The sequence below is a fragment of the Phalaenopsis equestris genome, unplaced genomic scaffold (genome assembly GCF_001263595.1).
Source record: "Phalaenopsis equestris unplaced genomic scaffold, ASM126359v1 Scaffold000878, whole genome shotgun sequence".
NCBI lineage: Eukaryota > Viridiplantae > Streptophyta > Magnoliopsida > Asparagales > Orchidaceae > Phalaenopsis > Phalaenopsis equestris.
In genome coordinates this window covers 260,040-283,691 of record NW_018165318.1, presented here as the reverse complement: position 1 = coordinate 283,691, position 23,652 = coordinate 260,040, and the positions used below count along the sequence as shown (strand labels likewise).

General features: G+C 35.0%; 1 protein-coding gene across 1 annotated transcript; it reads right to left on the bottom strand.

Annotated features, from left to right (window-relative positions):
* Window positions 1-11,201: 11,201 nt before the first annotated feature.
* Window positions 11,202-19,684, bottom strand: LOC110032119 (multiple organellar RNA editing factor 9, chloroplastic). Its single transcript, XM_020735638.1, has 5 exons — window positions 19,082-19,684; window positions 12,436-12,533; window positions 12,289-12,354; window positions 11,657-11,830; window positions 11,202-11,563 (listed from the first exon to the last, which is right to left on the bottom strand). The coding sequence occupies exons 1-4, from the start codon at window positions 19,477-19,479 to the stop codon at window positions 11,658-11,660; spliced, it is 735 nt and encodes a 244-aa protein (XP_020591297.1). The 5' UTR covers window positions 19,480-19,684; the 3' UTR covers window positions 11,202-11,563; window position 11,657.
* Window positions 19,685-23,652: the final 3,968 nt, after the last annotated feature.

Below are 23,652 nucleotides of genomic sequence, written 5' to 3'. Positions count from 1 at the left end.
ATGTCAAAGATTTGAGCGACATGTGACTGAATATAAAAATTTAGATGATATATATGTACATTTATAAAATTTAAAAGAATTGTGTTGCATGTTAGTAAATGCCCCTTAATTTAATTTTATCCTAGAAGTGAGCATAGAAACGCATAAAAGAGGTTAAGTTCGTTCAATGCCGCCGTGCAACCCTATTTCATAATTTATATTTTTATGATATAAATGAAATTAGGACTTTAAATTAGCGGCTTATAATTCATTTTATTAAATATATGTGGGACAAATTTATGGTAAATAAGATAAACAATCTCATTCCTATTAAGATTGTGACTAAAATTGTATTGATTTATTTATTCATCTGATTTTTTTGGCTTGAAATTTAATGCTCTTTTTGTGCTTCAAACAGTTGAATTATTCAATTTTGAATGATGGATTAGTTTTTATGTATACGACAATTATGCGATGGAAAAGAAAAATTTACATACATGGCAAACAATTCTTATGCAATTATATATCTAACACCCAAAATTTAATATTCATGTTTATAATGATGTCTTTTTTTTTTTTAATGATAATGACGACGATATATTTGATGTGATGTTAAAAATTTGAATGATATGTATGTACATATAAATATGAAGGTTTTAGATATAAATCTTAGGGTATGTTTGGGGTAGCTTATAAGTGCGTCTACATTTTTGAAAACGACGTCTAACCGTTTGTTTTGCGTGCTTTTGAAAACGCTGCTTGTCGCGTTTGATGTTTTAACACTAAATGCAGGTCATGGGTCGACTCTCGCGGTCGACCCGCAAGCCGACTTATCCTGAAACGCAAAAGCTGCCCCCAAACAGATCCTAAGATTTGCATCCATGTAAAAATATTCAAAAAATGATAAAGAGCTTTCAGATTTTTTTTTTTTTTTAAAAAAAACCTTTTTTTTTCCTCTTATAAAATATCTTTCTTTTCTCTAATTTTTTCTTAAAAAAAGCTTAAAGAGGAGCAACAAGAACTTTCAGCATCCTTGTTGGGAAGGTCTGAGAAAAGAGGCGATCAAATTGCACGTTGAACAGAGATTAAATTTATGGGGTTTTAGATATCTACCATTTAAAATATTATATGTAATACTTTAATTGCTCACTTCTTAAATATAAGATATTATCCACCCATGCTATTTTAAATAGCTTTCATTAAGTGTGTTTCGAGGGTGGCTGAAAATAGGGGTGTAAACTAGCCGAACACGAGCGACTCGTTCATATTTCGAGCTCAAAAGGTATGTTCGTGTTTGGCTCGTTTGCTTAAAACAAGCCGAACACGAGCTGTTCATGAACAAAAAGTCCTTTTAACAGCCCTAATCACGTAGCCATAAGGCGATAAGGGTTTGAGCAAGATTTAAAAATTATTATTTATATTAAAACATCATTTGAATCTAATTTAAGAATTTTTATTCTATTTTCTTAATCAATATTTTAATTGATTATAAATCTTTGTAGCCTTGTAGTCAATTAGATTTTTTTAAAATACTATTATATATATATAAACTTGATGAGTTGTATTTCGAGCCAAAACAAGCCGAACACATCAATCCCTATAATTGTTCGTGTTCGGCTTGTTAACTTAGCGAACTTATCGAATGAAATTAACGAGTCGAACACGAGCTGTTCGCGAACAACGAGCCGTTTTGCCAGCCCTAGCTGAAAACAGAAAAAAAATGTTTAAAATGTTATATATAATGTTCAGCTGGTTAAGATGTTATATTTAATATTTTGGATGGTTAATATGTAAAAAATCCTTAAAATTTTTTTGGTTATTTTCAAGATCAAAGTTGGTTGGTCGGGCAGGATGGCAGTCTAGTTAATACCCTATTTTTTTAATTAAATTTATATTATCTTATATATTTATCTTGTTAGTTTGGCTGTATTTTGACCGCATTAGTGTTGTCAAACATATGATCTTTTTAGCATAAGAGAACTAGGCACAAGGGAAGCTTGTTTGATCTAGCTTATTACTTGAAACAAGTGTATCAGCGCAAGTCAAGGATTTAAAAGTATCAACTTTCTCCTTAGTTAGAAAACGGGTTCATACAATCGAACATACACAAATAGTGAATAACAACACATTTGGTGGTCTTTGTGGACATTAAGATATGTTAATCATTAAGTGATGAGTGGCATCCAACAACCCAAATAGATGTTACCGGTCAACTGATAATGCGCAATTAAACTTGATCATTCTCTTAATAGGAGAGGACAAGATGGATGTCAAATATTGATGGATGATTAACATTTGATGTTTAATTGTGGCATTGGACACCAATTAATAGGGAACAACTGAATTCGAGCAACCATCAATGGTTAACTTGATTGTTCTTTTTATAAGAGCAAGTAGGAATATGAACATCGATCGTAGATCATTCTTTCAGCAGCATATGATTGAATATGCCCAAAGTTCGGCAAATGTGGTGATGTTGACTTGGTAGCTCTTCTAATGGAGGGGAAATCCCGTCAGTGATAAAACAAATTTCATTATTGGCATCTGTTGAGCGGTAGAGAAAGTTAATTTAACTTAATGATCAAGGCTAATTAATGGCAACAACAGGGATTGACGTCGGTTGAAAGCTGGCGCTAGGGTATGGCGACGACGACCATCAATAACAACAATGGACAATGAGAGACTATAATATTAGTCAATTACTATAGTTAGGTGATACTGTGTGGACCTTTAAAATTTTACAAGAAACTCATTTTTTTCTATTAAAAGAATTTCATTTAATGTGTAAGACCAAGACATGTATATTTTCTTAAGAAGAAATTTTGATAATCTCTTTATGAATGCTACACTTCAACAAATAACCTGAGGAAATTTACTTCAGTAAATATTTAAATTTTAACATCTCAATTCCTAGATGAACATGAAATTGAATAATTTAGATTTGTTATATTTTCAATTTTGAGACATTTATTTAGACAATCAGCCCATTCTATTTAAAGAATATTTGATCCTTTAAATGACCTCAAGAAATTTTCAACTATATTTTTAAGTGTTCATTAAACCACTTTAATCTCGGATATAAATACTCTTATTGTTGAATTTGTATCTTCTAAACACATTATTTAGATTAAAATGAATTATTTGGTGGCATACTAAAATAAACAAGAAATAAAAATAAATAATAATGAAAGTGCATATTTGTATAACCTAATTCATACTAAATGGATGCATAAGAGGTCATATATTAGGCTATTAAATAACACCTATTAAAATTGAGTGAGTTAAAGAAACCCCAATTCACCAATATTCACTAGAATCAATCCAAGAAAGTAACAATTCTCACTTAATTGGCCATGGAAGAATCCCTAAGTTCTCTCATCTCAATTTAAAAGCCATGTTTTCTCTTTAGAAGACTTATCATGCTATTAATAAAAAAACGAAATTACAAACATAACCAATAATTCTTATGTATTTATATATTTAAAATCTAAACTTTAATAGTTATTACTATATCAACACATAAAACCCAAACTTTAATATTTAAGATATAAAATTTCATATGCATAATAGAATTATTCATATATTAATACATCTTTAACATTGCATAAAAAATATCACTAATATCACTAATATTTTTTTATATGAAACACATTTTGATATGATTATGAGACTAAATGTTTGCTTTAAAATTGTAAAAGAATAGTGATATGGATAAGGAAAAAAATTAGATATTAAAACCAGGCACTTGGGTCAACGGCGTCAATGGAAGTTTTTTATCAGAAGTTTGAGCATGAAGGCATTTCTCATTTGTGCTTTACATGTGGCAGGAATGGCCACAAAATGCACCAAATGTCAAGATGATCCTCTTGTTACTGGCTTGAACAAGCCAACCGCCTCAGGAAAACAATCCCAACATCCCATACCAACTCCTGTCTTTCAACCTGTGGGGGGTTGTAAGGGCTAGCACGTCGGACTTGGTTTGGTTGCCCGCACCCAAAACAAGTCTCATGACGCTCTAAAGCTATTTTTCTTGAAAGGTTGTATTATTTATTTATTTTTTTTCAAAGGAATGGTGAGAGGCTATAATACGAGCCTTCAGCCACTCCTAATTCATCTAACAATTCGAGTAGGCCAATTGTGCGAGAGGGGATTTGAACCCCCGACCTAAGGGGTCTTACACCAAGGATGCCAACCAACAAATCCAAGTACGCGGCATATATATATAGCTTAGTTGAATAAACCATCCATTCACATTCTTAAAGATGAAGTGTCTGTCAATCTCTATAGGTTTGGTTCAATCACATATACCTGATTCTTTAAAATATTGATCGTTGATTGACTATCACTAAATATCTTAATAATGTTTTGGTTCTTCATGTGAAATTTCAATAGCAGTTTCTTTAGCCACATTCTTTCAAAAATTCCAAGGTTTAGGCCATGATACTCAGATTTTGAGCTATTTATTGCCACCATAGTTTTTTTTCTTTTTAACTTCTCTAAGTAACAAAGTTACCCCAATACAAATGAACATGAAGCCGAGATAGATTTTCTATCAGTCAGTTCTTCTGCCTAGCTAGCATCAGTATAGATCTCAATGTCATGATTCTCAGTTTTCTTGAATATCAACTCATACCCGGAGTCATCTTTAGGTATATCAGAATTTAAATTATCGTCTCTAAATAATTTTCATTTGGACTGTTCATATATTGATAGATAAAAAAATTTTCCCAAAAATCTTTGATACCTCCCTTTTCCAACAACGATGTTATCCTCTCCTTTTTATGGTTATCAAATGGAAACCATAAGAGTGTTTGTTGGTTTACATCCCACGATTCTTGTCCAATTTAATAAGTCGATGATATATTATCTCTAGGATATAATAATGCCTTCTTTGGATCTAGCTACTTCCATTCTCAAGAAGTATATTAAAGTTCCAAGATCTTTAATTTCAAACTAACAAGTCATTATTCTTTTGATAGTTTCATGATCCCTTATGTCATTGTCTGTAAGAATAATATCATCTACATATACAATAAGAATAATTATCATACCTTCTTGATTTGATTTCACAAACAAAATGCGATCAATCATTATTCTTTTGATTGTTTCAAGTTCCCTTACAACTTTTCCTGTAAGAATAATATTATCTACATATATAAAAAGAATGAATATCATACCTTATTGATTTGATTTCATAAACAAAATGTGATTAGCCAGACACTAATAGTGACTATTGACAAGAATAGTCTTGATGAACATTTCAAACCATACTCTACGCGAATGTTTTAACTTATACAATGATTTCTTTAGTTTGCACACTGGCTGATTATTTGTGTTGTTCTTTAATATTAAAGTTATCTCCATATACACTTCTTACTCAAGCTTCCCACTAACCAATGTGTTTTAAAGTTTAAATGATGCAAAGGTCAGTCTTGGTTGACAGCAAATCATAATAATACTCTTACTGTGTTGAGTTTTGTCACTAATGCAAATGTCTCCTCGTAGTTGATCACATAAGACTGAGTGAATCCTTTTGCTACATCTCTAGCCTTGAACCTTTTTATGCTCTCATCTGTTTTGTATTTAATAGTAAATACACATTTGCACCATACAGTTCTTTTCCTAGCTTGTTAAGATCCATGAACCATTCTTTTCAAAGACAAGAATCTCTTCTTTCACAACATTTTTCCAAGCAGGAATAGATAATGCTAATTGGATTGAATTTGGGATCTACACATTATCGAAGTTTTGAACTGAATATTTGTAAGAGGGTGATAAATTATCATGTCACAAATTATTTTATTGGATATTTTATGCATTCTTATGCTCATTCTTCCTCCTGGTGTTCATGATGTGTTGACCTGACCAATGTGTGAATACTTGGAATGTGTAGAGTTGATTCTGATGATTCACATTTTTTATTTTGCATATTGTCCCTTACATATTCACTAAGTTTTTCTTTATGATGTACACAAAGTTATTGGTTCGAGTGATTGGTTCTTGGTGAGATCTATAAATAAATTTAGTGGAATAGTAGGTTCATTTTCAAGTTGATTTGTGATAGTGGGGACAAGAGTTGGATCATCGCAGATATAGGGAAGGTGAGCATAAGGTTCTTAAATAATATCCCAAATATAATATTCTCTCCAATTCTCCCCGTAAATGTTAGATTTGAAGTAATACGATTGATTTTCAAAGAAGGTAACATCCATAAAGTTGTAAAATTTTTATGTTTATGGAGAGTAGCATTTATACCTCATTTTGTTTAAAGAGAGCCCACAAAGATACATTTGATTGACCTGGGATCAAGTTTGATCTGATTAGCTTAATGTAGATGAACAAAAGTGATACAACAAATAATTTTTAGTAGTAGGCTAGATGTGACGAATTGAATATGTGGGTAAGATTTCATGAGTGTTCAAAGGTTTATTAAAGTTTAGCACTCTCATGGGCATCTTATTTATGAATTAAGTGAATTCGGGATGTCATTCCCTAGAAGTGTTTGGGTATATTGTTATTGAATAGAATTGATCGGACCACTTCGAGGAGATGTTTGTTATCTCTCAACCAAACATTTTTGTTGTGGTGTGTCAACACAATAGCTTATTTAAATGATGAAATTTTTTGATAAGAGCTAAGATCGGAGTTATAGTAGTCTTTTCCATTCTCGATTTGAGAATTGAAATTTTGCTTTGAAATTAGGTGAGGATCATGTGCTAGAATGTTTCAAATATGTTGACAATTTCATATTATTCCTTTACGAGAAAGATCTGGATGGTTCTGGTGTGGCAATCAACGAAAGTGACAAAACACCTAATCTCATTTGTATTTTTTTTTTCTTTTTTAGGACCTCAAACTATCATTATGAACCATAGAGAATGGATGTATTAGTTTGTATTTCAGGCTTGGGTACACCGAGTATGTTTAGCAAAATGACAAATTTCATATTAATAGAAACTATAAGTTTTTTTTTTTTTTTTTGATAAATAAATATGGATACAACTTTTCAATAAAATAGAAGTTATGATGCCCCCTGACAAAAATACCATAATATAACTTAACTCGCGTGAGTTAAGTTATGAACCATAGAGAATGGATGTATTAGTTTGTATTTCAGGCTTGGGTACACCGAGTATGTTTAGCAAAATGACAAATTTCATATTAATAGAAACTATAAGTTTTTTTTTTTTTTTTTTGATAAATAAATATGGATACAACTTTTTAATAAAATAGAAGTTATGATGCCCCCTGACAAAAATACCATAATATAACTTAACTCGCGTGAGAAACAAACTCAGATACAAAATTTGACTAAAATAATTGTGAATGATGGGATGGTTCTTTTGAAGTTAGAGTCCTAGTGAAAGTTCATGATGATCATTTGTGAGTTTCACACTTTCTCTTTCTTCCATGGGTGAGAGGGAGCATCTATGGTTCGAACTGCAACATGGTGTTTACAAGAATCGAAGGATTGAAGAGCAGTGAGATCACTTGTCATTTGATCAGATATTCTAGACTCCATTATTGATGATTGATTCTTTCTGTTGGGAGCAACAAAAGAAAATTGAAGGCTACCTTGATGTGCTAAAAGACTGCTAGAAGGCTCAAAATATTGTCCCAAACACCTTTGAAGAGATTTAAGTTGTTAATTACGAAACGAACTATGTTCAAGAGGCTCATCTTCTTTTGATGTTGTATTTACTTGATTTTTCCCATCACATCTAACTTTGTTAAGCTTCCAATCTGCAAGTTTTTATAAATTTTATAACACTTCTCCTTTAAATGACCAAGCTTCTTGTAATATTCACACTGCGGTCTGTCTCTCTTTGCTTTGTTGTCCTAAGATGATTTGTGAATGTATAAAGTTGATTTGTCAACATTTGATGTAACGGAATTACATGTAATCATGAGTTTCTTCTTGTTCTCTTTCCTCTATATTTCACGAATTGAGGGAATAGGCTCGGTTCTCCAAAATTCTCCCTCTGACGTCATCTAATTCCTTGTTGAGTCCTACAAGGAACTTGTTGGTTCATTGTGTTCAAGAATAGTTTTGTAAGGAGAAAATTTTTTGAGCACCACCACGTGTATGTTTCATGCATATCTAGTTAGAGCCAATATTTGGAGAGTATTGAAGTATTGAATAAAATTCAACTCACTCTGTTGCAAGTCATATAATCTAGTTTCAATGCCAAACTCAGATATGTTGTCAGCACTTGAATAGGTTTCTTTTATTGCATCCTAAATTTCTTTTATTTTTAAATCCCAAATTTCTTTTATTTTAAACATGATAAAGATTTCTCCAACTTCTCAAAATAATAGAGTTGAGAAGCCATAGCATGACCACTTGATCTTCAAATTTGTCATGTCAAATGTTTAGAATAAGTAATATTGGTGCAGGATTTTCTTTAGCAAGATGATCATCTTTTTCTTTAACACGGATATACATAAACACAGAATAAAATAATTGAAGAAAATTACTGTCAAGTAATTTGTGATTAGTGATGCAGAAATAAATTTCAGATGTTGTGGAACCAGACATCACTTTTGAAAAGGAAGAAATAGCCCTCATGCCATAATTAATCGAAATCAGAATTTCCACCAGAGAAGAAAATTGTGTCGTTGACACAGGATTTCCTCAGATCTGAGACTTTCACTTGAGACAGTCAATTCTAAAAGTTAAGATTTAAGTTAGAGAGAGAAAATCAATTCTCAAAATTGGGATTTGCATCAAAGAGAAAAATGATCAGTACACGTATAATAGGGAACAAAACCAACCCCCCCCCCCCCCCCCCCCCCCCGAAAACAGAGCGCCACTCAACAGGGTTTCACGTTTGAAAGCTGATAGAATCGCAATTATCCAACTCGCAAAGGAGCCAATCTAATAGATGGTAGAGGCCTGCAACCGATCAAACGGACAACTCACGAAGGAGTTGATTGCAACACTACTTGACAGGAGAATCCTGGAGCCAATCTAACGGACAAATCGTGAAGGAGCCAATCACAACACGAACGAAATGAATCGAACGGGTCAGGGAAATTCAACGATCGTGGCACCGACGAAAGAGAAAATCATGTTCGACCCAGTTCTATCGTGGATGGCATCGCGAAGGTTCTATAGGGAGACGACACCTTGAAGACGCCTGCAGGGATTCAGCTACAAAGATGGGATATGACGAAGGGTCTGCAAAGATTGGTGGCAGGCTACCGACAAAGGTGAGCTGGTGGGCAACGTGGAGAACAGCAGAAGGTTGGGCGGCTGAGGTGGCGGAGGGTCCGCATTGGTTGGGGTTGCCTTGATGGGGCTATAGCAGGGAGGCCGAAGCGGGGTGGCTAAAAAGCGGCCGCTACAAGAGCGGCAGAACAACAACGACGACCAGGGGGCAGTGCGGCCTTAGTGGGCCTGCGACGACCTGCGACGACAGAGCGTCAGTCAGGTTGTCAGACAGCGGCGGGGCAGTAATCGAATGACGTGGTCGAGTGGCGAGCTGTCGCAGCCAAGTGAGAAGCGGGGCTACGACCTGGCAGAGAGGCGACGGTGGCCATGCAGCAGCGGGCGGTGATCTGCAGGGGCAATGACTTGTCGATAACATTTTACATGAACTGTGTAATTCAAATTCAGCCAAATTAACCGAATTCTAAGTTTAGCGCAAATTACCTATAGTGTAAACTTCAAATTAATTCATAATTTGTATTGTAATTATAATTCTTTCATACCAACACAATTTTCTCAAACCCCTGCAAAAGAATTACAGTACATCATAAATTCACTCAACCAAACAACCGCTTGGCCAATTTGTTCGCGTACACTCACACATGTACTTCAATTTCAAGCTACACGGCTCGTGTTGTGATGTATGTTCTTAATTTCTATGGCTTAAAAATAACTAGTCATGTAGCACCCACAACTCAGCATGAACCTCTTAAATAAAAAAAAAATCAAAGGAAAATTTTGACATGAGAGCATATTATCACCTCCCTAAAGAGCTCTTAGGGGTGATGGGCAGCCCAGGACTTAAATACTGTTTTTCAGTCCTACATCTAGCCGATGTGGGACTTTTTGTCAGTGACATTCTTCTCCACCCAATCACGTGACGCATTCGTCACGGATCAACTCCACTGAGGGTCTCACTGGACCATGGAGAGTCCACACATCTAGCAGACAGTAATATGCTCTAATACCACTTGTCACCTCCCAAAAGAGCTTTTAGGGGTGGTGGGCAGCCCAGAACTTAAATACTATTTTTCGGCCCTACATCTAGCCAATATATGACTTTTTACCTGTGACAATATGCTCTTAATTCTCTCTCTTTTTGTCTCCCCCTTGACTTATATTTGTACCATATGAATCTTATCAGGAAAGCCCTGATATTGTCCATTGTCCACAAATAAATATGAATCTAACATGTATATCTCACTTAAACTTATATGAAAAACAGTTTCTTGATTAAAAACATGCCCAAATACGCAAAATTAAAAAAATTAAAAAAATTAAAAAAAAAAACCTAAGAGTTGAGATAAGATATAAGTTATAAATAGCGACCACAACAAAAAAGCATACCAAATTTCACTAACATATATTCAACAAGAGTTTTGAGTTCTCTCCACCGATCATGATAATTATAATTACAACCATGTCAGTTTAGCACTGCAAATCATTTTTGTTAAGGGGCAGTTTGCTTACCCTTATCAAGGAATTTTAAAATATGGGTGTTTTGTTGGATGTAAATGGAAAATTTGAAACTCACCGTTTAATTCAAATTTGGCATATTTAGGAATAGGCCAATTTCCAAATACACCGCACAAGCGACTGCCGATTGGCGCCACCCTCCGCCTTTCATTTCCGGCCGCCACCGCCTACACTAGCGCCAACCCTTTCATTGATTTCAATTACTTCAAATCAAATAAAAATGGATAATATCCTGTATTTATTTTACACAACCAAACAACTCTGAAACATTTCAAAAACACTACATTTTGATTGCTTTGTGTTTCAATTATACCACATTACTTTTCAATAAACCAAACTACCCCCAAGTAAAAGTTATTGCACAGTTTTTTATCAGATATACTTACACTTTGATGGCAATAATTCCAACCACTCAAATAAAATTAGCCAGCAAAATACAATAATTATAACCATAAAATTGCCGAGGGATAATGGTAATTAGAAAGAAATCGAATCCCTATCATAACCTAAGCAGCAAGAACCAAAATTTGATAATCAAATTCCACGCCCTACAAGCATTATAGAAACAAAGTATTGACACATGAAATCCCCACGTTTCCAGCCAATGATAAAACAGTAATTCCACCAAATTGAAAACTGTCTACCACTTGAATTCGTATTTCAAGGGCTTCGGTTCTGTCTAAGCAACATTAAAACCAAAGGGACACAAGAATAACACATACGCTAGCACTTAGCATTGATTGTTAACACTCAATACATAGACCCTTCCTATCAACATCATCTCTAAAACTGTAATATTTATCCCCTGACATACTTAAATATGATTCGGATGCCAAAATTGCTCATAAAATATGGTCAAAGCGAGAGATTCATTTCCAGAGAATTATGAGATAGAAACTGCATATAAAACAAATATAGGGGAATTGAAAACTTTATTCAAATTACAAAAAATGACAAAATAAGAACTTGGTAATTCTTTTAAAAGCTTACTTTACGAAGAAGCTGATTCTGGTTGAGGAGTTCCGCTTCTTGGCCTTCTTCGGTCTGGAGGAGTGCCATCTCTTTGCCTAACATACTTCCTGCTTTCGTATTTTGAACTTCTCTGCTTGGGCTGATAGGTAGGGTACTTGCAAGGAATTATTTCCCCATTTATGTATTTATCACCTGATAAAAAGAATGAAAAAATAGAATGAAGTGGAGAAAGCTCACTTTATTCGTATTTGAAATGCCTCATCATATACTTTATGAATATTAATGAAATTTATGGTTTGATTGATGTCATACTTATATCCATGTATTTTACACATCAACACATTAATTTATGGTAATTAGTCATTTCCTATACAAACTGACTACAGAATACCTCAAAGGAATATAAATCGTGAAGTGAAACTCTTCCCATCATGTTTTGTTAGGAATTTAAAATGACTGTAGGTGTAGTTATTTTTTGTTATTTTTAATAAATATTTTTTATTGCAGAAGACACTAGAGTTTTGGCTTTCCAGTTCAACTGTTGAATGCTTAAAGATATAAACCTGAAGAAATATCATTTTTAACTGTGCCAAATTTCTTCATTAGTTAAATTACTCGAGACCTCATAATTCAGAACCATCAGAACTAACCTCCGTAGTCTTTGTTCTTGACATCGATGTAGGAATCAGGCAACACCCAAAGAACACCAGGCAATCCTGTGTAACAAATGAGAAAATGATTAACTATCCAAAAATAGAAGAATGTAAGCTGAAATTTTTACAACAAAAAGGTTTTACCCTTGAATTTTTCAGATGTTTCCTCTGAAACTGTGCATTGAAAACCTGTATAAGTAGTAGTGCTAAATGCATACATATTCTTCTTAGCTTCCTCCATGCTGCAAAAAACATAGTTCATGAGAGAAGAATTCCATCAAAAAATATGGAATATCTTTGTGCGCCTTTCAACCACATGTTGCTCAAATATAAGAAAATGATAGACGTTGTGCGTAATTTTTTCATTAATTCCAGGAGCAACCTTGTCAAACCCATGGATTCCTAGATTTTCCAGATCAAATTTGTTCAAAATAGTGGATGAAATCAAGCAAAGATTTGTTGCCTGGTTTCTTGCACAACTGAACATCAAATGTTGTTATCAAGTATCAAGCTATCCAAATCTTAAATTTCGTTTTCTTCCGTCGACATTATATCTCTATAAAAGTAGAAAATTCTACAGCCATAATGGAGATAAAAATCTTTCGTGAAGCAGTCAGCAACCCGGTTGGTTCTTCGAACAGAGGCTGTAAGAGGCTCCTAAAAGCCAGCAAGAATTTGTATTATGTACTCATCTTTAGACCTAGAGAAATATCTATCTATACGTGCAGTCATGTATGCAGGCAAACTTCACAAAACCTTACAAAACCTCATAAATCTCGTATCTTATTTTCTAATATTTTCTTGCAACTATTTTATCACTTTTTATCCTCATGAGTGCACTTTTGCCCACGACGACAAACAAAAGCTGAGAATTGAGATCTTCCAAAAAAAGGTAAAAGCAATGGTGTTCATGGATCAACAAGTTCAATGACTAGAATTGTAAGTACTTCAAGATATAGATTGCTGATCATCTATGCCAGAAAATTTATATCCCGCTCTCATGGAGACGATGACCACTACGAGATAAGTATGCTAGAAAAGTTTTACCAAGCAGGTTTTGAGGGCTGTATACTGACAATGATGACGAAACTTAATACATATTGCACAAGAAGGCCATTACTATACTAAGTGATCATTTTATTAGACATATATGAGAAGCCATCTACAGTTAATAAGATGCATCTAATGAAGACGCTGCTGTAGTAAAGCATATCAATAAATTTAACATGATTATAAATTGAGTTTAATTTATAATGGAAATGGATTCTTTAGATAATGCAGCTTCCTTCAGCTTATGTTCGAGAACTATATGCTATGACGGAAGCCATTTCCAAATGACGTCACTATCTTTTAGGTGAAATTTTTTTATAATGTACTAATAAAAAATGCATTAAAAATTTATTTCAATAAGGAATCCAGACACCAAAACAGCAATTTTTCCTTATCAAATTTCTACAGTTTGAATTCAATATGACGGACAATCTTGGCACCAGCAGTCAAGTTGCTGAAGCAGTTTCTCAACGGAGGCAAGAAGTTTCACTTATAAATGCTACAATAATTCTGACATTTTTTCTAGACCACGTCCTCGGACCAATCATCAAAATATGACTCTCTCTTGTATCACTTGCTCCTTGTTAGAAATACTTTAAATGCAACTAAAAAATTTGTTGGATTTAGAATTACCGGCCACCAATGTTTGTCTTGATCCTTTTGAATATGATCATTGCATTATCATGAATGATTTGATTTTATTTAAAAGTTGAATTGTTTTATCAGCGCATTAATGACAGAATTTCATTCCACTCTCATAGCTGGACTATCGATTTTCCAAAAATCATCGCATGAATCGCTTCTAATTTTAACAGCATAAAATGACCTGCAATGTTAAATTATTTGTTAAAGCTTGTTCATCTTATAAACAAGCAAAATCAAAATAAAAAGATGGCAGGAATTATTACAACCATTAAACATCCCGAATGCAATATAAGCAGAGATTTCCAGCAATGTCATCGCTACTCTTCCAAATTAATGGTAAAACTTATATCCTTGTAGTAGATGGATTATCCTAGAATGCTCATTTTGTGCTCCTACCAACCAGATTCACCATAGCTAAAGTAGCCAAGGTTTTCGTTCTAAATATCATCCACCTACCTGGATTTCTAAAATTCGTCGTGAGTGATCCCAACCCCATTTTTCTCAACTCATTTGGAAGGAAATATTTCACTTAAAAGATGCACAACTAAATTTTAGCAGTTTCTATCAACCACATACAGACAATCAAATAAAAGTAACAAATGGCAGTATTAAACAGTATCTACGATGTTTTGTAATGGAGAAAACTTCGCAATGGATAACCTTTTTGTCAGGATCTAATATAATCTATAATACTTCATTACATTTTTCATCAAAATATACCTCACATGAAGTAGTTTATGGACATTCAACACCCACCTTAATTTCTGATATCATTTGTTCTTCTTTTGTAGAAACCTATGAAACAAATTAGCATATCCGCAAAAATATCATATAACACCATCTCAATCTGTGTGCCACATGCAGTCATATGAAACAACTTTTTGATAAAAAATAGCGAGAAGTGGTTTTTCAAATAGAAGACCACATCCTTGTTTGCCAACAATCTTGTCGGCAAATCTCTATTACTCAACAAAAATACTCCAAACTGACCAAAATATATTTTGGACCTTTTTTGGCACTTCAAAACTTGGGGATGTAGCTGATAAATTAGACTTATCATCGAAAAGAAGGCACACATTCATCCAATTTTTCATGTTTCATTATTAAAACCTAATCCAAAAAATATCTAATTTCATTCTACTTCCTCAGTAGTCAAATAAGTAAAAACCCTACAACAATGATATATTATGCAAAGGAGAAAGCTGCTCTTGCGGTTATTAATTCAATGGGAAGGATTACAGTCGAAATATTCTTTTTGAGTCTCGTGCCCAAATTATGACTTTGAGAAAAAGGTCCCTTCGGAGTGACAAAGAAACATAATGAGCTAGTCAAACAACATCCCAACACCTATTCGACAAAAACCTATCTGTTCACATCAGCATCCGAGATGGCTAAGAGATTTTATTTAATTTTATACATAAAACTGTAATTTTATTAATTAATTTTTTTACACAATATGTCCTTGGTTTTGGCCTATAAAAGGTAAGGTTGTTAGCATTTAAGACATGAAAAGCTAATAAGTAATTTCTCTTGCCTGCTTTTCTCCCCGTTTTTCCCCCTTTTCCCTTGCCCTATCCATTTCTCCGCTACAAGGCTGTAATATTGTGATAAATTAAAATAACCGGTGTCATAGTTATATTTTCCTTATTGCACTAGCTTTACTTTAAGCCTATATTCACTACCTAAGGGTATTTATGTAATGAGGCTTTAGCATAGCTTTATGTAATGAGTATTGGGGAGTGAATCCCTTCATTTGGTATCATTTCTGCTTTATGGTATCAGGGCACTAAGTCTCCCCTCCATTTAGCACGTACCATCCTTATCACACAATTTGTTATCCGTTCATAAATTAATTGATGACAATAATGTTGCAATTATCTTTGATTGTGTTGGATTTCTTATCTTTGACCCGCAGACTCATCGCATATTTTTTTGGGCATAGTTCCAAAAGACTATACTCCATACCTCCATCTTCAATCAAATCAACCACCTCGGTCACTCACCAAGCATGCTCTATCTCATTGCAAACCTCCATACTTTGGCAAAAAATACTTGGTCATTCACATTCTAATATTCTCCACCATGTCCAAGCTCCAACCAACTCTTGGAATTACCTATCCTAATTCTTTATGTAATAGTTGCAATTGTAGTAAGAGTCAGAGACAGTCTTTTCCTTCTCATTTTTTACATATGTACTTACCTTTATAGCTTATACACTCTGATGTATGGAGTCATCCTGAATTTTATCATATCAAGGTTTTCAATATTATAACATTTTTATTGATGATTAGTCTAAATTTTGTTGGCTTTATCCCATGAAATATAAATCTGAACTCTCCCAAATTTGAATTGGGTTCCTTAATCTAGTTAAAAATTAATTTAACACTGCCATTCGAATCTTTCAATCCGATGGTGGTGGGGAATATAATAACTCCACTTTCAAACAAGCATTTACCCAACACGCCATAATACATCAATTCTCTTGTCCCTACACCCCTCAATAAAATGATGTTGCAGAACGCAAACATCGTCACTTGATTGAAACAACTCGCACACTCTTACATAATGCATCTCTTCCACTTACATTCTCGCTTGATGCCTTGCTTACAAGTGTCTATCTCATAAATCTTATGTCCCGCCCACTTACTCTCACTTAAAGGTTTTTGAATGCTTGTGCTACTCTTGGATAAAACCAACTACACCGCACAAACTTGCTCCCCGCTCGGCACCATGCATTTTTTCTTGGATACAAAGGCTTTAAATGTTTTAACCCTCAAACAACCAAAATGCTAATCTCTCGCAATGTTGTGTTTCATGAGAACACATTTCCCTGTTGCCACAACAACCCCTCTCAACCCACACCTACGGACCCACCTCATATCAACCCCCACTTACTTATCCCTACCTCGGCCATCCAACCGACCCAAAATAAACCCACCGAACATAGCTACACCTCCCCAGCTAAATATTCCCCCAACTCGAGTACCCGACCGTCCAAACCATTTTACCTACACCCCCACTTCTCCCAAGTTATCCCCCACATATTAAACCATAACCTCTCAATACTCATCCCATGGCCACTCGAGCCAAAACCGGCTAGCTCATGCCCACTAAGCGTCTTAATATGCCTCATTAAACCTCACACCCCACCAATCCTACAGCATACAACCATGTAACAAAATCCAAACATTGGCAATGGGCCATGAGCGAAGAATTTCATGCTCTTCAAGCTCAAGGAACATTGACTCTTGACCCCTCTCCTCTTAACCATCCGGTCTCGGGATGTGGTTTGCCTTATTGTACTAAAAAACACTCAGATGGTTCATTTTTCGTTATAAAGCAAGGGTTCATTTTTCGTTATAAAGCAAGGTTAGTTGTCCAAGGCTTCAACCAAGAATTTGGCATTAACTACTATGAAACATTTAGCCCTGTAGCGAAAAATGCCAACCCTTTACATTCTCTTAAAGGTGAACTTCAACCGCAACTGGCCTATTCAACAATTTGATGTCTCTAATGTCTTCATCCATGGAACTCTTCATGAGACGATCTATATGAAACAACCGTCTGAATTTATGGATCCGCAATTCCCACAACATGTGCGCTTCCTGTAAAAGGTACTCTATGTTTTAAAACAGTCCACCCTTGAATGGTTTACTACCATCTCGGATTTTGTTATCTCATTGGGCTTTACCATCAGCCGGGCCAATCCGTCATTGCTTCTCCGACGTAATTCTGCACAATCACTTTTCTCCTCCTATATGCAAAATTACTTTTCTCCTCCTATATGTTGATGACATTCTCATCAACGGAGATTGCATGGCGGCTATCACCGAACTTACTAACCAACTCTCCACAAGATTTCAAATTAAACGGCTAGGTGAAGTGCATAAATTGTTGGGAATTGAGGTATGCCGAACACTACAATCAATGTTTTAAAGCCAACAGACATATATCACCAATATCCTACATGAGACGGCCATGACGGGTTGTCAACCTATTTCTACTCCTCTTCTAAGCAAGCAAATTAAAAATTAGGACAACACACAACCTATGGAGAACTCATCGGAATATCGACATATTGCAGGTGCTCTCCAATACCTTATGATTACTCGATCGAACATATCCTTCACCGTCAAAAAAATATGTCAAAATATGCACCAACCAACAATTCACCACTTCCAACTCCTTAAACACCTTCTCCGTTACCTACAAGGCACGGTTACATAAGGCATTCTTATCACGTATGAGGATCTATGTCTACAAACCTTCTCGGATGCGGATTAGGCTAGTGATTTGGTAAACCGAAAATCCACAATAGGTTTTTGCTCTCTCCTTGACTCAACTCCTATCTCATGGACCGTGAAAAAGCAACAAACCATTGCTCGATCATCTACGGAGACGGAATATAGTGCCCTCACCGCTGTTACTACCAATATCATATGGCTTTGTCGCCTTCTTACGGAACTTGGAGGGGAACAACAATATCCAACTAAACTCTTTTGAGATAATGTTTCTGTCTTGGCTATCACCGACAATTCAGTGTTTCGCGCTCAAATTAAGCACATCGAGATAGATTACCATTTTATTCATGATCATATCCATCAAGGACAACTGGAAATCCACTGCATACCTGCACAAGATCAACCAAGCGACATCTTCGCTAAACCTCTTGATAAGCAGAAATTTCACTACTTCAATACCAAGCTTCAGGTTCTTTCCAAGAACCATCACCTTGACAGGGGATCGTAGATATATTTACCTTATTGCACTAGCTTTACTTTAAGCCTATATTCACTACCTAAGGGTGTTATGTAATAAGGCTTTAGCCTAGCTTTATGTAATGAGTAGGGGGGATTAAATCCCTTGATTCGGTATCATTTCTACTTTACGGTGAAGTCCTTCCCGCAAGTATATATACTATCAAGTATCAGTTAGAACCGAAAGACAAATTTAATGCAGCAAAACAAACAAAATATCGCCCGCAAAAACAACAAAATTAAAAAAAAATAATAAAAAGAGCCATTGAATTCCAGAGTCTCCAATACCGTAGAGGTGAACAAACCACGAACCCTACTGCTAAGCTCCGAGTATATACCTTCCAAGGACAGTAGCGAGAGTATCGAGATAAGTATCGATCATCTGCTCCCTGGTGGGCGCGGGATCCTTAGGAAATTCCATCACGATGAGCCAGTGGTTGTAGTCGCAACCAGGAAGCAGGATCGTCTCTCTCGGCTCGCTGCTGCTGCTCCTCTTTGACGAGTAGTCCCCGTCCACCGCCATAACCCTAACCCCAGAGTTCCACTCTCGCCGAAAAACAGGAGATCGATGGCGGAAAAACGAAAGACCCGTGGCCCTGGCTTTCTGAGGCAATAGGAAAGCAGGACGCACAAGCATCGAGGACGAAGGCATCAAGTTAGGGCTCCGAGAGGACGAGGAGTAAGGTGATGAGGTTAGGCTTTTTAGGCGGAGAGAGGGGTAGCTCATGGTCGCCATTGTAGCGTGGGTGGAGCTTGGAGGGGAGAAGATAAGGGTAACCGGTAAGCGAGCGTGAGAATAGAAATAATTGAGTTCCGGACTGCACCACGAGTAAGATGACCGGATGCACTCCTAAAAGAGAAGAGAGTGTGTGCGCGCGCGCGCTCGTGGAGAGAGTGAGAGAGAGAGACAATGGTGTATTTTGATAACATGAACTGTGCCGAACATCAGGCTAGTGCTTCGAAAATTAAGTCATGCGCCCCTATTAAATATTCATTTCTTTCTATCGCCGGATGAGAAGCTGTCTGGATAAGGAAAAATTGTTCCTCGTGGATCTTGCGTGCGGTGTCCGATTCAGATCGTAAATCGTCTGATCTACGGTCCCGATGTATTTCAGTGGGCCCCACCAAAATTTTTTTTTTTTTTTGAAAAACGGAAATAATCCTGACCGTAGATCACCGTGATCTATTATTTAGAAATCTCTGAAGCAATTGGTCGCCAGACGAGAAGCAGTCGCAGTCTCTCTTTGCTAAGTAAGTTATTGTGATATTTAAGTTTTTTCGAAAAATAACTCTAAAATCCAAATTTAGGGTTTATGCTGCGAACTCACTCATTTATTTTTCTTTTAGTTTTCAAGCAAACTAACGTAGAAGAATGAAAGAACTCGAGGAAAACAGAAAGAGAATGAGTCAACAGAGAGCATACAGATAAATCAAAACAATGGTTCTAGTTCCATTCAACATTTTACTATTTACGGTTTTGACATTATGAGTCATATCACGAGCGAAACAGTAGAATATTACCATTAGCATAATATTACCATGCCATCACACTAATATATTACAATACAACTATACTTTTATCACAATAACATCATAATACCACACTAATAACATCACTCTACAGCCACGCTATTAATCCTACATTACAACCACTAATAAACCCACAATGTAATCACATTAGTATCACAATAACACCAAATTATGACACTAATAACGCCACTACACAATATCACTGTTAACCTCGCATTCCACCCACTAATAACATCACAATACAACTGCATGTGTACAACTAAAACACCATAATATTACACTAATAACATTACCATACAACCACTCTATTATCAACACAATACGACCACTTTTCTCTACTATGTATTAACCTCTCCTTGGGTGGTGTCGGCTTGGATGCTCCACCGAGTGCAGTTTGTCTGTCTGATTCAAGGTTTGAACTCTGCTTCTAAGGTGTGTCAGTCACCAGGTGACATTGCTATTTCACGACCTTCAAAGCTAAGGTTTATACATGAAGTAGAGACCAATATGGTTGCATTTGCACCTCATTACTAATAGAAGACTTTAGTCGTCCAAGATATCTTGCTACTATGTGCTCTTCCATCTCCACCAACTCATATTGCAGCATAAGTTGATCAAAGTCAGTTGTGTACTCCTCCATAGAAGTGTCCCGCCGGCTCAAGTCGTGGAGCTTTATGAAAATGTCCTCTCGATATTGTACATAAGGTATTTGCGCTGCATCTCTCTTTTTATCTTATACCGCGTGGTGATCTTACTATTCCCTTCTCGTTTTCAAATGCACTTCTGGTTCTCCCACCACAATGGAGTACTTTTCTTGAGCTTGATGATTGGGAATTTAACTCTTTTGTCTTGAGGAACATCCTTGTACAAAAAAAAATTTCCTTCACTATTTTAAGCCACTCGATAATCACATCTAGATCCATACAAATGTTACAATTCGATAAATCCACATTTACTTCAAGATCCTAGCTTCTCCAATGATATTTTAAGTTGAATCTTCGAGGAAGTAGTACTTAGTCACTAGAAAGTTATTGGTCGAAGGGATTTACTTCCTCCTCTCAATTTGACGAGGCACAGTTGTGGCTATAGATTACCTCACCATATTGTCTCCTCCTAGAGGATGCATGCCTTTATTGCATCTCGGACGATTTCTCACTATATATTTTTCAAGGTAAGTTCCTAAACACCTCTTTGTAGATTTATCATATACAAAATTGTGTCATTTACACTCAAATAAGTTTTCAATAGATATAAGATTACATATCAAAGGTTGGTTGGGGGTTTAGAGTTTTTTGTGATAGGTGTCGAGGTAGATTTTTTGTGAACATAAGAAATTTGGATTTTGAAAATTTAGGATTACGGCTAGAGTTGTAGTAGGAATTGTTTGGGTGTTGTGGATTTCTTTTTTTTTTTTTTTTTGAAATGTTGGATTTAGGGCAAGAAGACAAATCCTTAAAAATTTAGGATTTGTCGGGCTCTCATACCTGCTAATATTATTCTAAGGCTTTTAGTAGATTATGTGGGGGGATTGTTATGGAATGACAAGGGAACAAAAAATCGCGAGGGGTAATTGGAAGAAGCACAACGTGAAATCTGCTGCTAGATAGCAATTTGGCATTGATCGAAGGTGGGGCAGCAACCCAAAAGCAGAAGACAACAAGTTTCTATTGCCAAATAGTGAGTAGACGCGAGTTCAATGGCTTTCAGGTTAACACAACAACTCAAACAACAATATGATAAGATAGAGTGGCTAGGAAGTTCCACCATATGTTCTCTAGCAAGATACATACGCACTACTTGCTAAAAAAAAATACAATACTTCGTAGTGTAAATTCTACAGAGAGAACTGTCAAATTCATAAACACAAAAAAAAAAAACTAAAATCCAAAGAGTTGCCACAATATTTACAAAAGTCCTATAATAGAAAATACCAACTTGAAAAATATGAAAGAAATAAAAAAAGAAATAAAGAAAAGAAAAATGGAAAAAACAAAGCAAAACTCACATATCTCCCCAAATGTAAATCATGGACGAACTTGTGATCCAACGGTGCGCTAACCCGACACTCAACATCAATTATTTTCTGATGTTCAAGGGCATATAGAGTCATGTAACTCATATTTGAATAGTGAAACCATTTCAACTCGGTCATGATCCGTGTTTTTTTTTTTCTTTTTTAATTTTTCAGGTAAAAAACTTTAACGTCTCTTGTATCAATTATTTTTTTATTTATGTGTGTGTTGAATTTTCTTCCAATACTAAGACATAAACATATCTATGTCACTGCAAATTTTCCGACGTAAAACATATATAAATAGAGAATAACACGCATTGGATCAATAGATTGGGGATCACTCCATAGACTAAAAATTTTATGAATCTTTTTCATTCATTTTCTCATATCAAAATTTACAGCAAAGACTTTAACTTCTTTTCTTTTATCAAATTTTAATTAGTTATAGCATGTTCACATTTCACGCTATCATTTAAAAAGAAAAGCACCAAGTTAAGGCAATCTAATAATCTCACGAGCCAACTCATTTCTACTCAAAATATTCCTATCAAAACTTAATAAAAATAAGTTTAATTTTTAAATTAAACCCAGTACAATATATTAGGGTCATTCACATACATACCACCCAATTCTCATGTATTCACATGTCTGACGCCTAAACTTTAATACCCAAATCATTTATACAACATAAACAATCCCACTATTTTATGCACATGAAAGGTGGCATGTACGTAAAAAATTGAAGCTTAGAATTGAGATATATAAATACAAAAGAATCGAGTGGTTTGCATGTAAATTTTCCCATATATTATTAATTATTAACTATTTTATTACTGCCATATTACTCAAATTATCGAAAATCTAATCCGATTTAATTTTTATATCGACACCCTAATCTAAAATTTAGGAGATAATTTGCATGCATTGCCTTCAATACTTATGCACTCATATATCTAATTCTTCACTTCTGATTTTTATTTATATAAAACCAAAATTATTACATCAAATCAAAATTATTTTTAATAATAATTTTTAAAAAATAAAATCAGTTTTTTAACGAGTATATTTTAATATAATTGAACCTATAACAAGTTTTATAAATAAATATTAAAGTTTAGGAATACTTACATACAGATCACCCGAAATAGCGATATGTACGAATTAATCACCCATATATTTATTCGTGTCACAATCAATCTATTTATAATTTGATCACAAATTTGAAGAAAATGAGTCCGGGTTTTGCCATGAATTTTGATATTTGAGCGAGAATTTAAAAAGTAAATGAAAAAAGATGGTTAATTTGTAAAAAGCAAATTTCGAATGTTCTGTATGTAAGAATTACGTACATGTATGCACCCAGAC

Bases quoted from the DNA above. Each gene is read 5' to 3' on its own strand.
- LOC110032119 (XM_020735638.1), bottom strand. From the start codon at position 19,479: ATGGCGACCATGAGCTACCCCTCTCTCCGCCTAAAAAGCCTAACCTCA. The intron at 12,355-12,435 runs GTAAAACCTTTT...TTTGTTACACAG, and splicing joins AACATCTGAAAAATTCAAGG to GATTGCCTGGTGTTCTTTGG. The intron at 11,831-12,288 runs GTTAGTTCTGAT...TCTTTTTATCAG, and splicing joins CAAGAACAAAGACTACGGAG to GTGATAAATACATAAATGGG.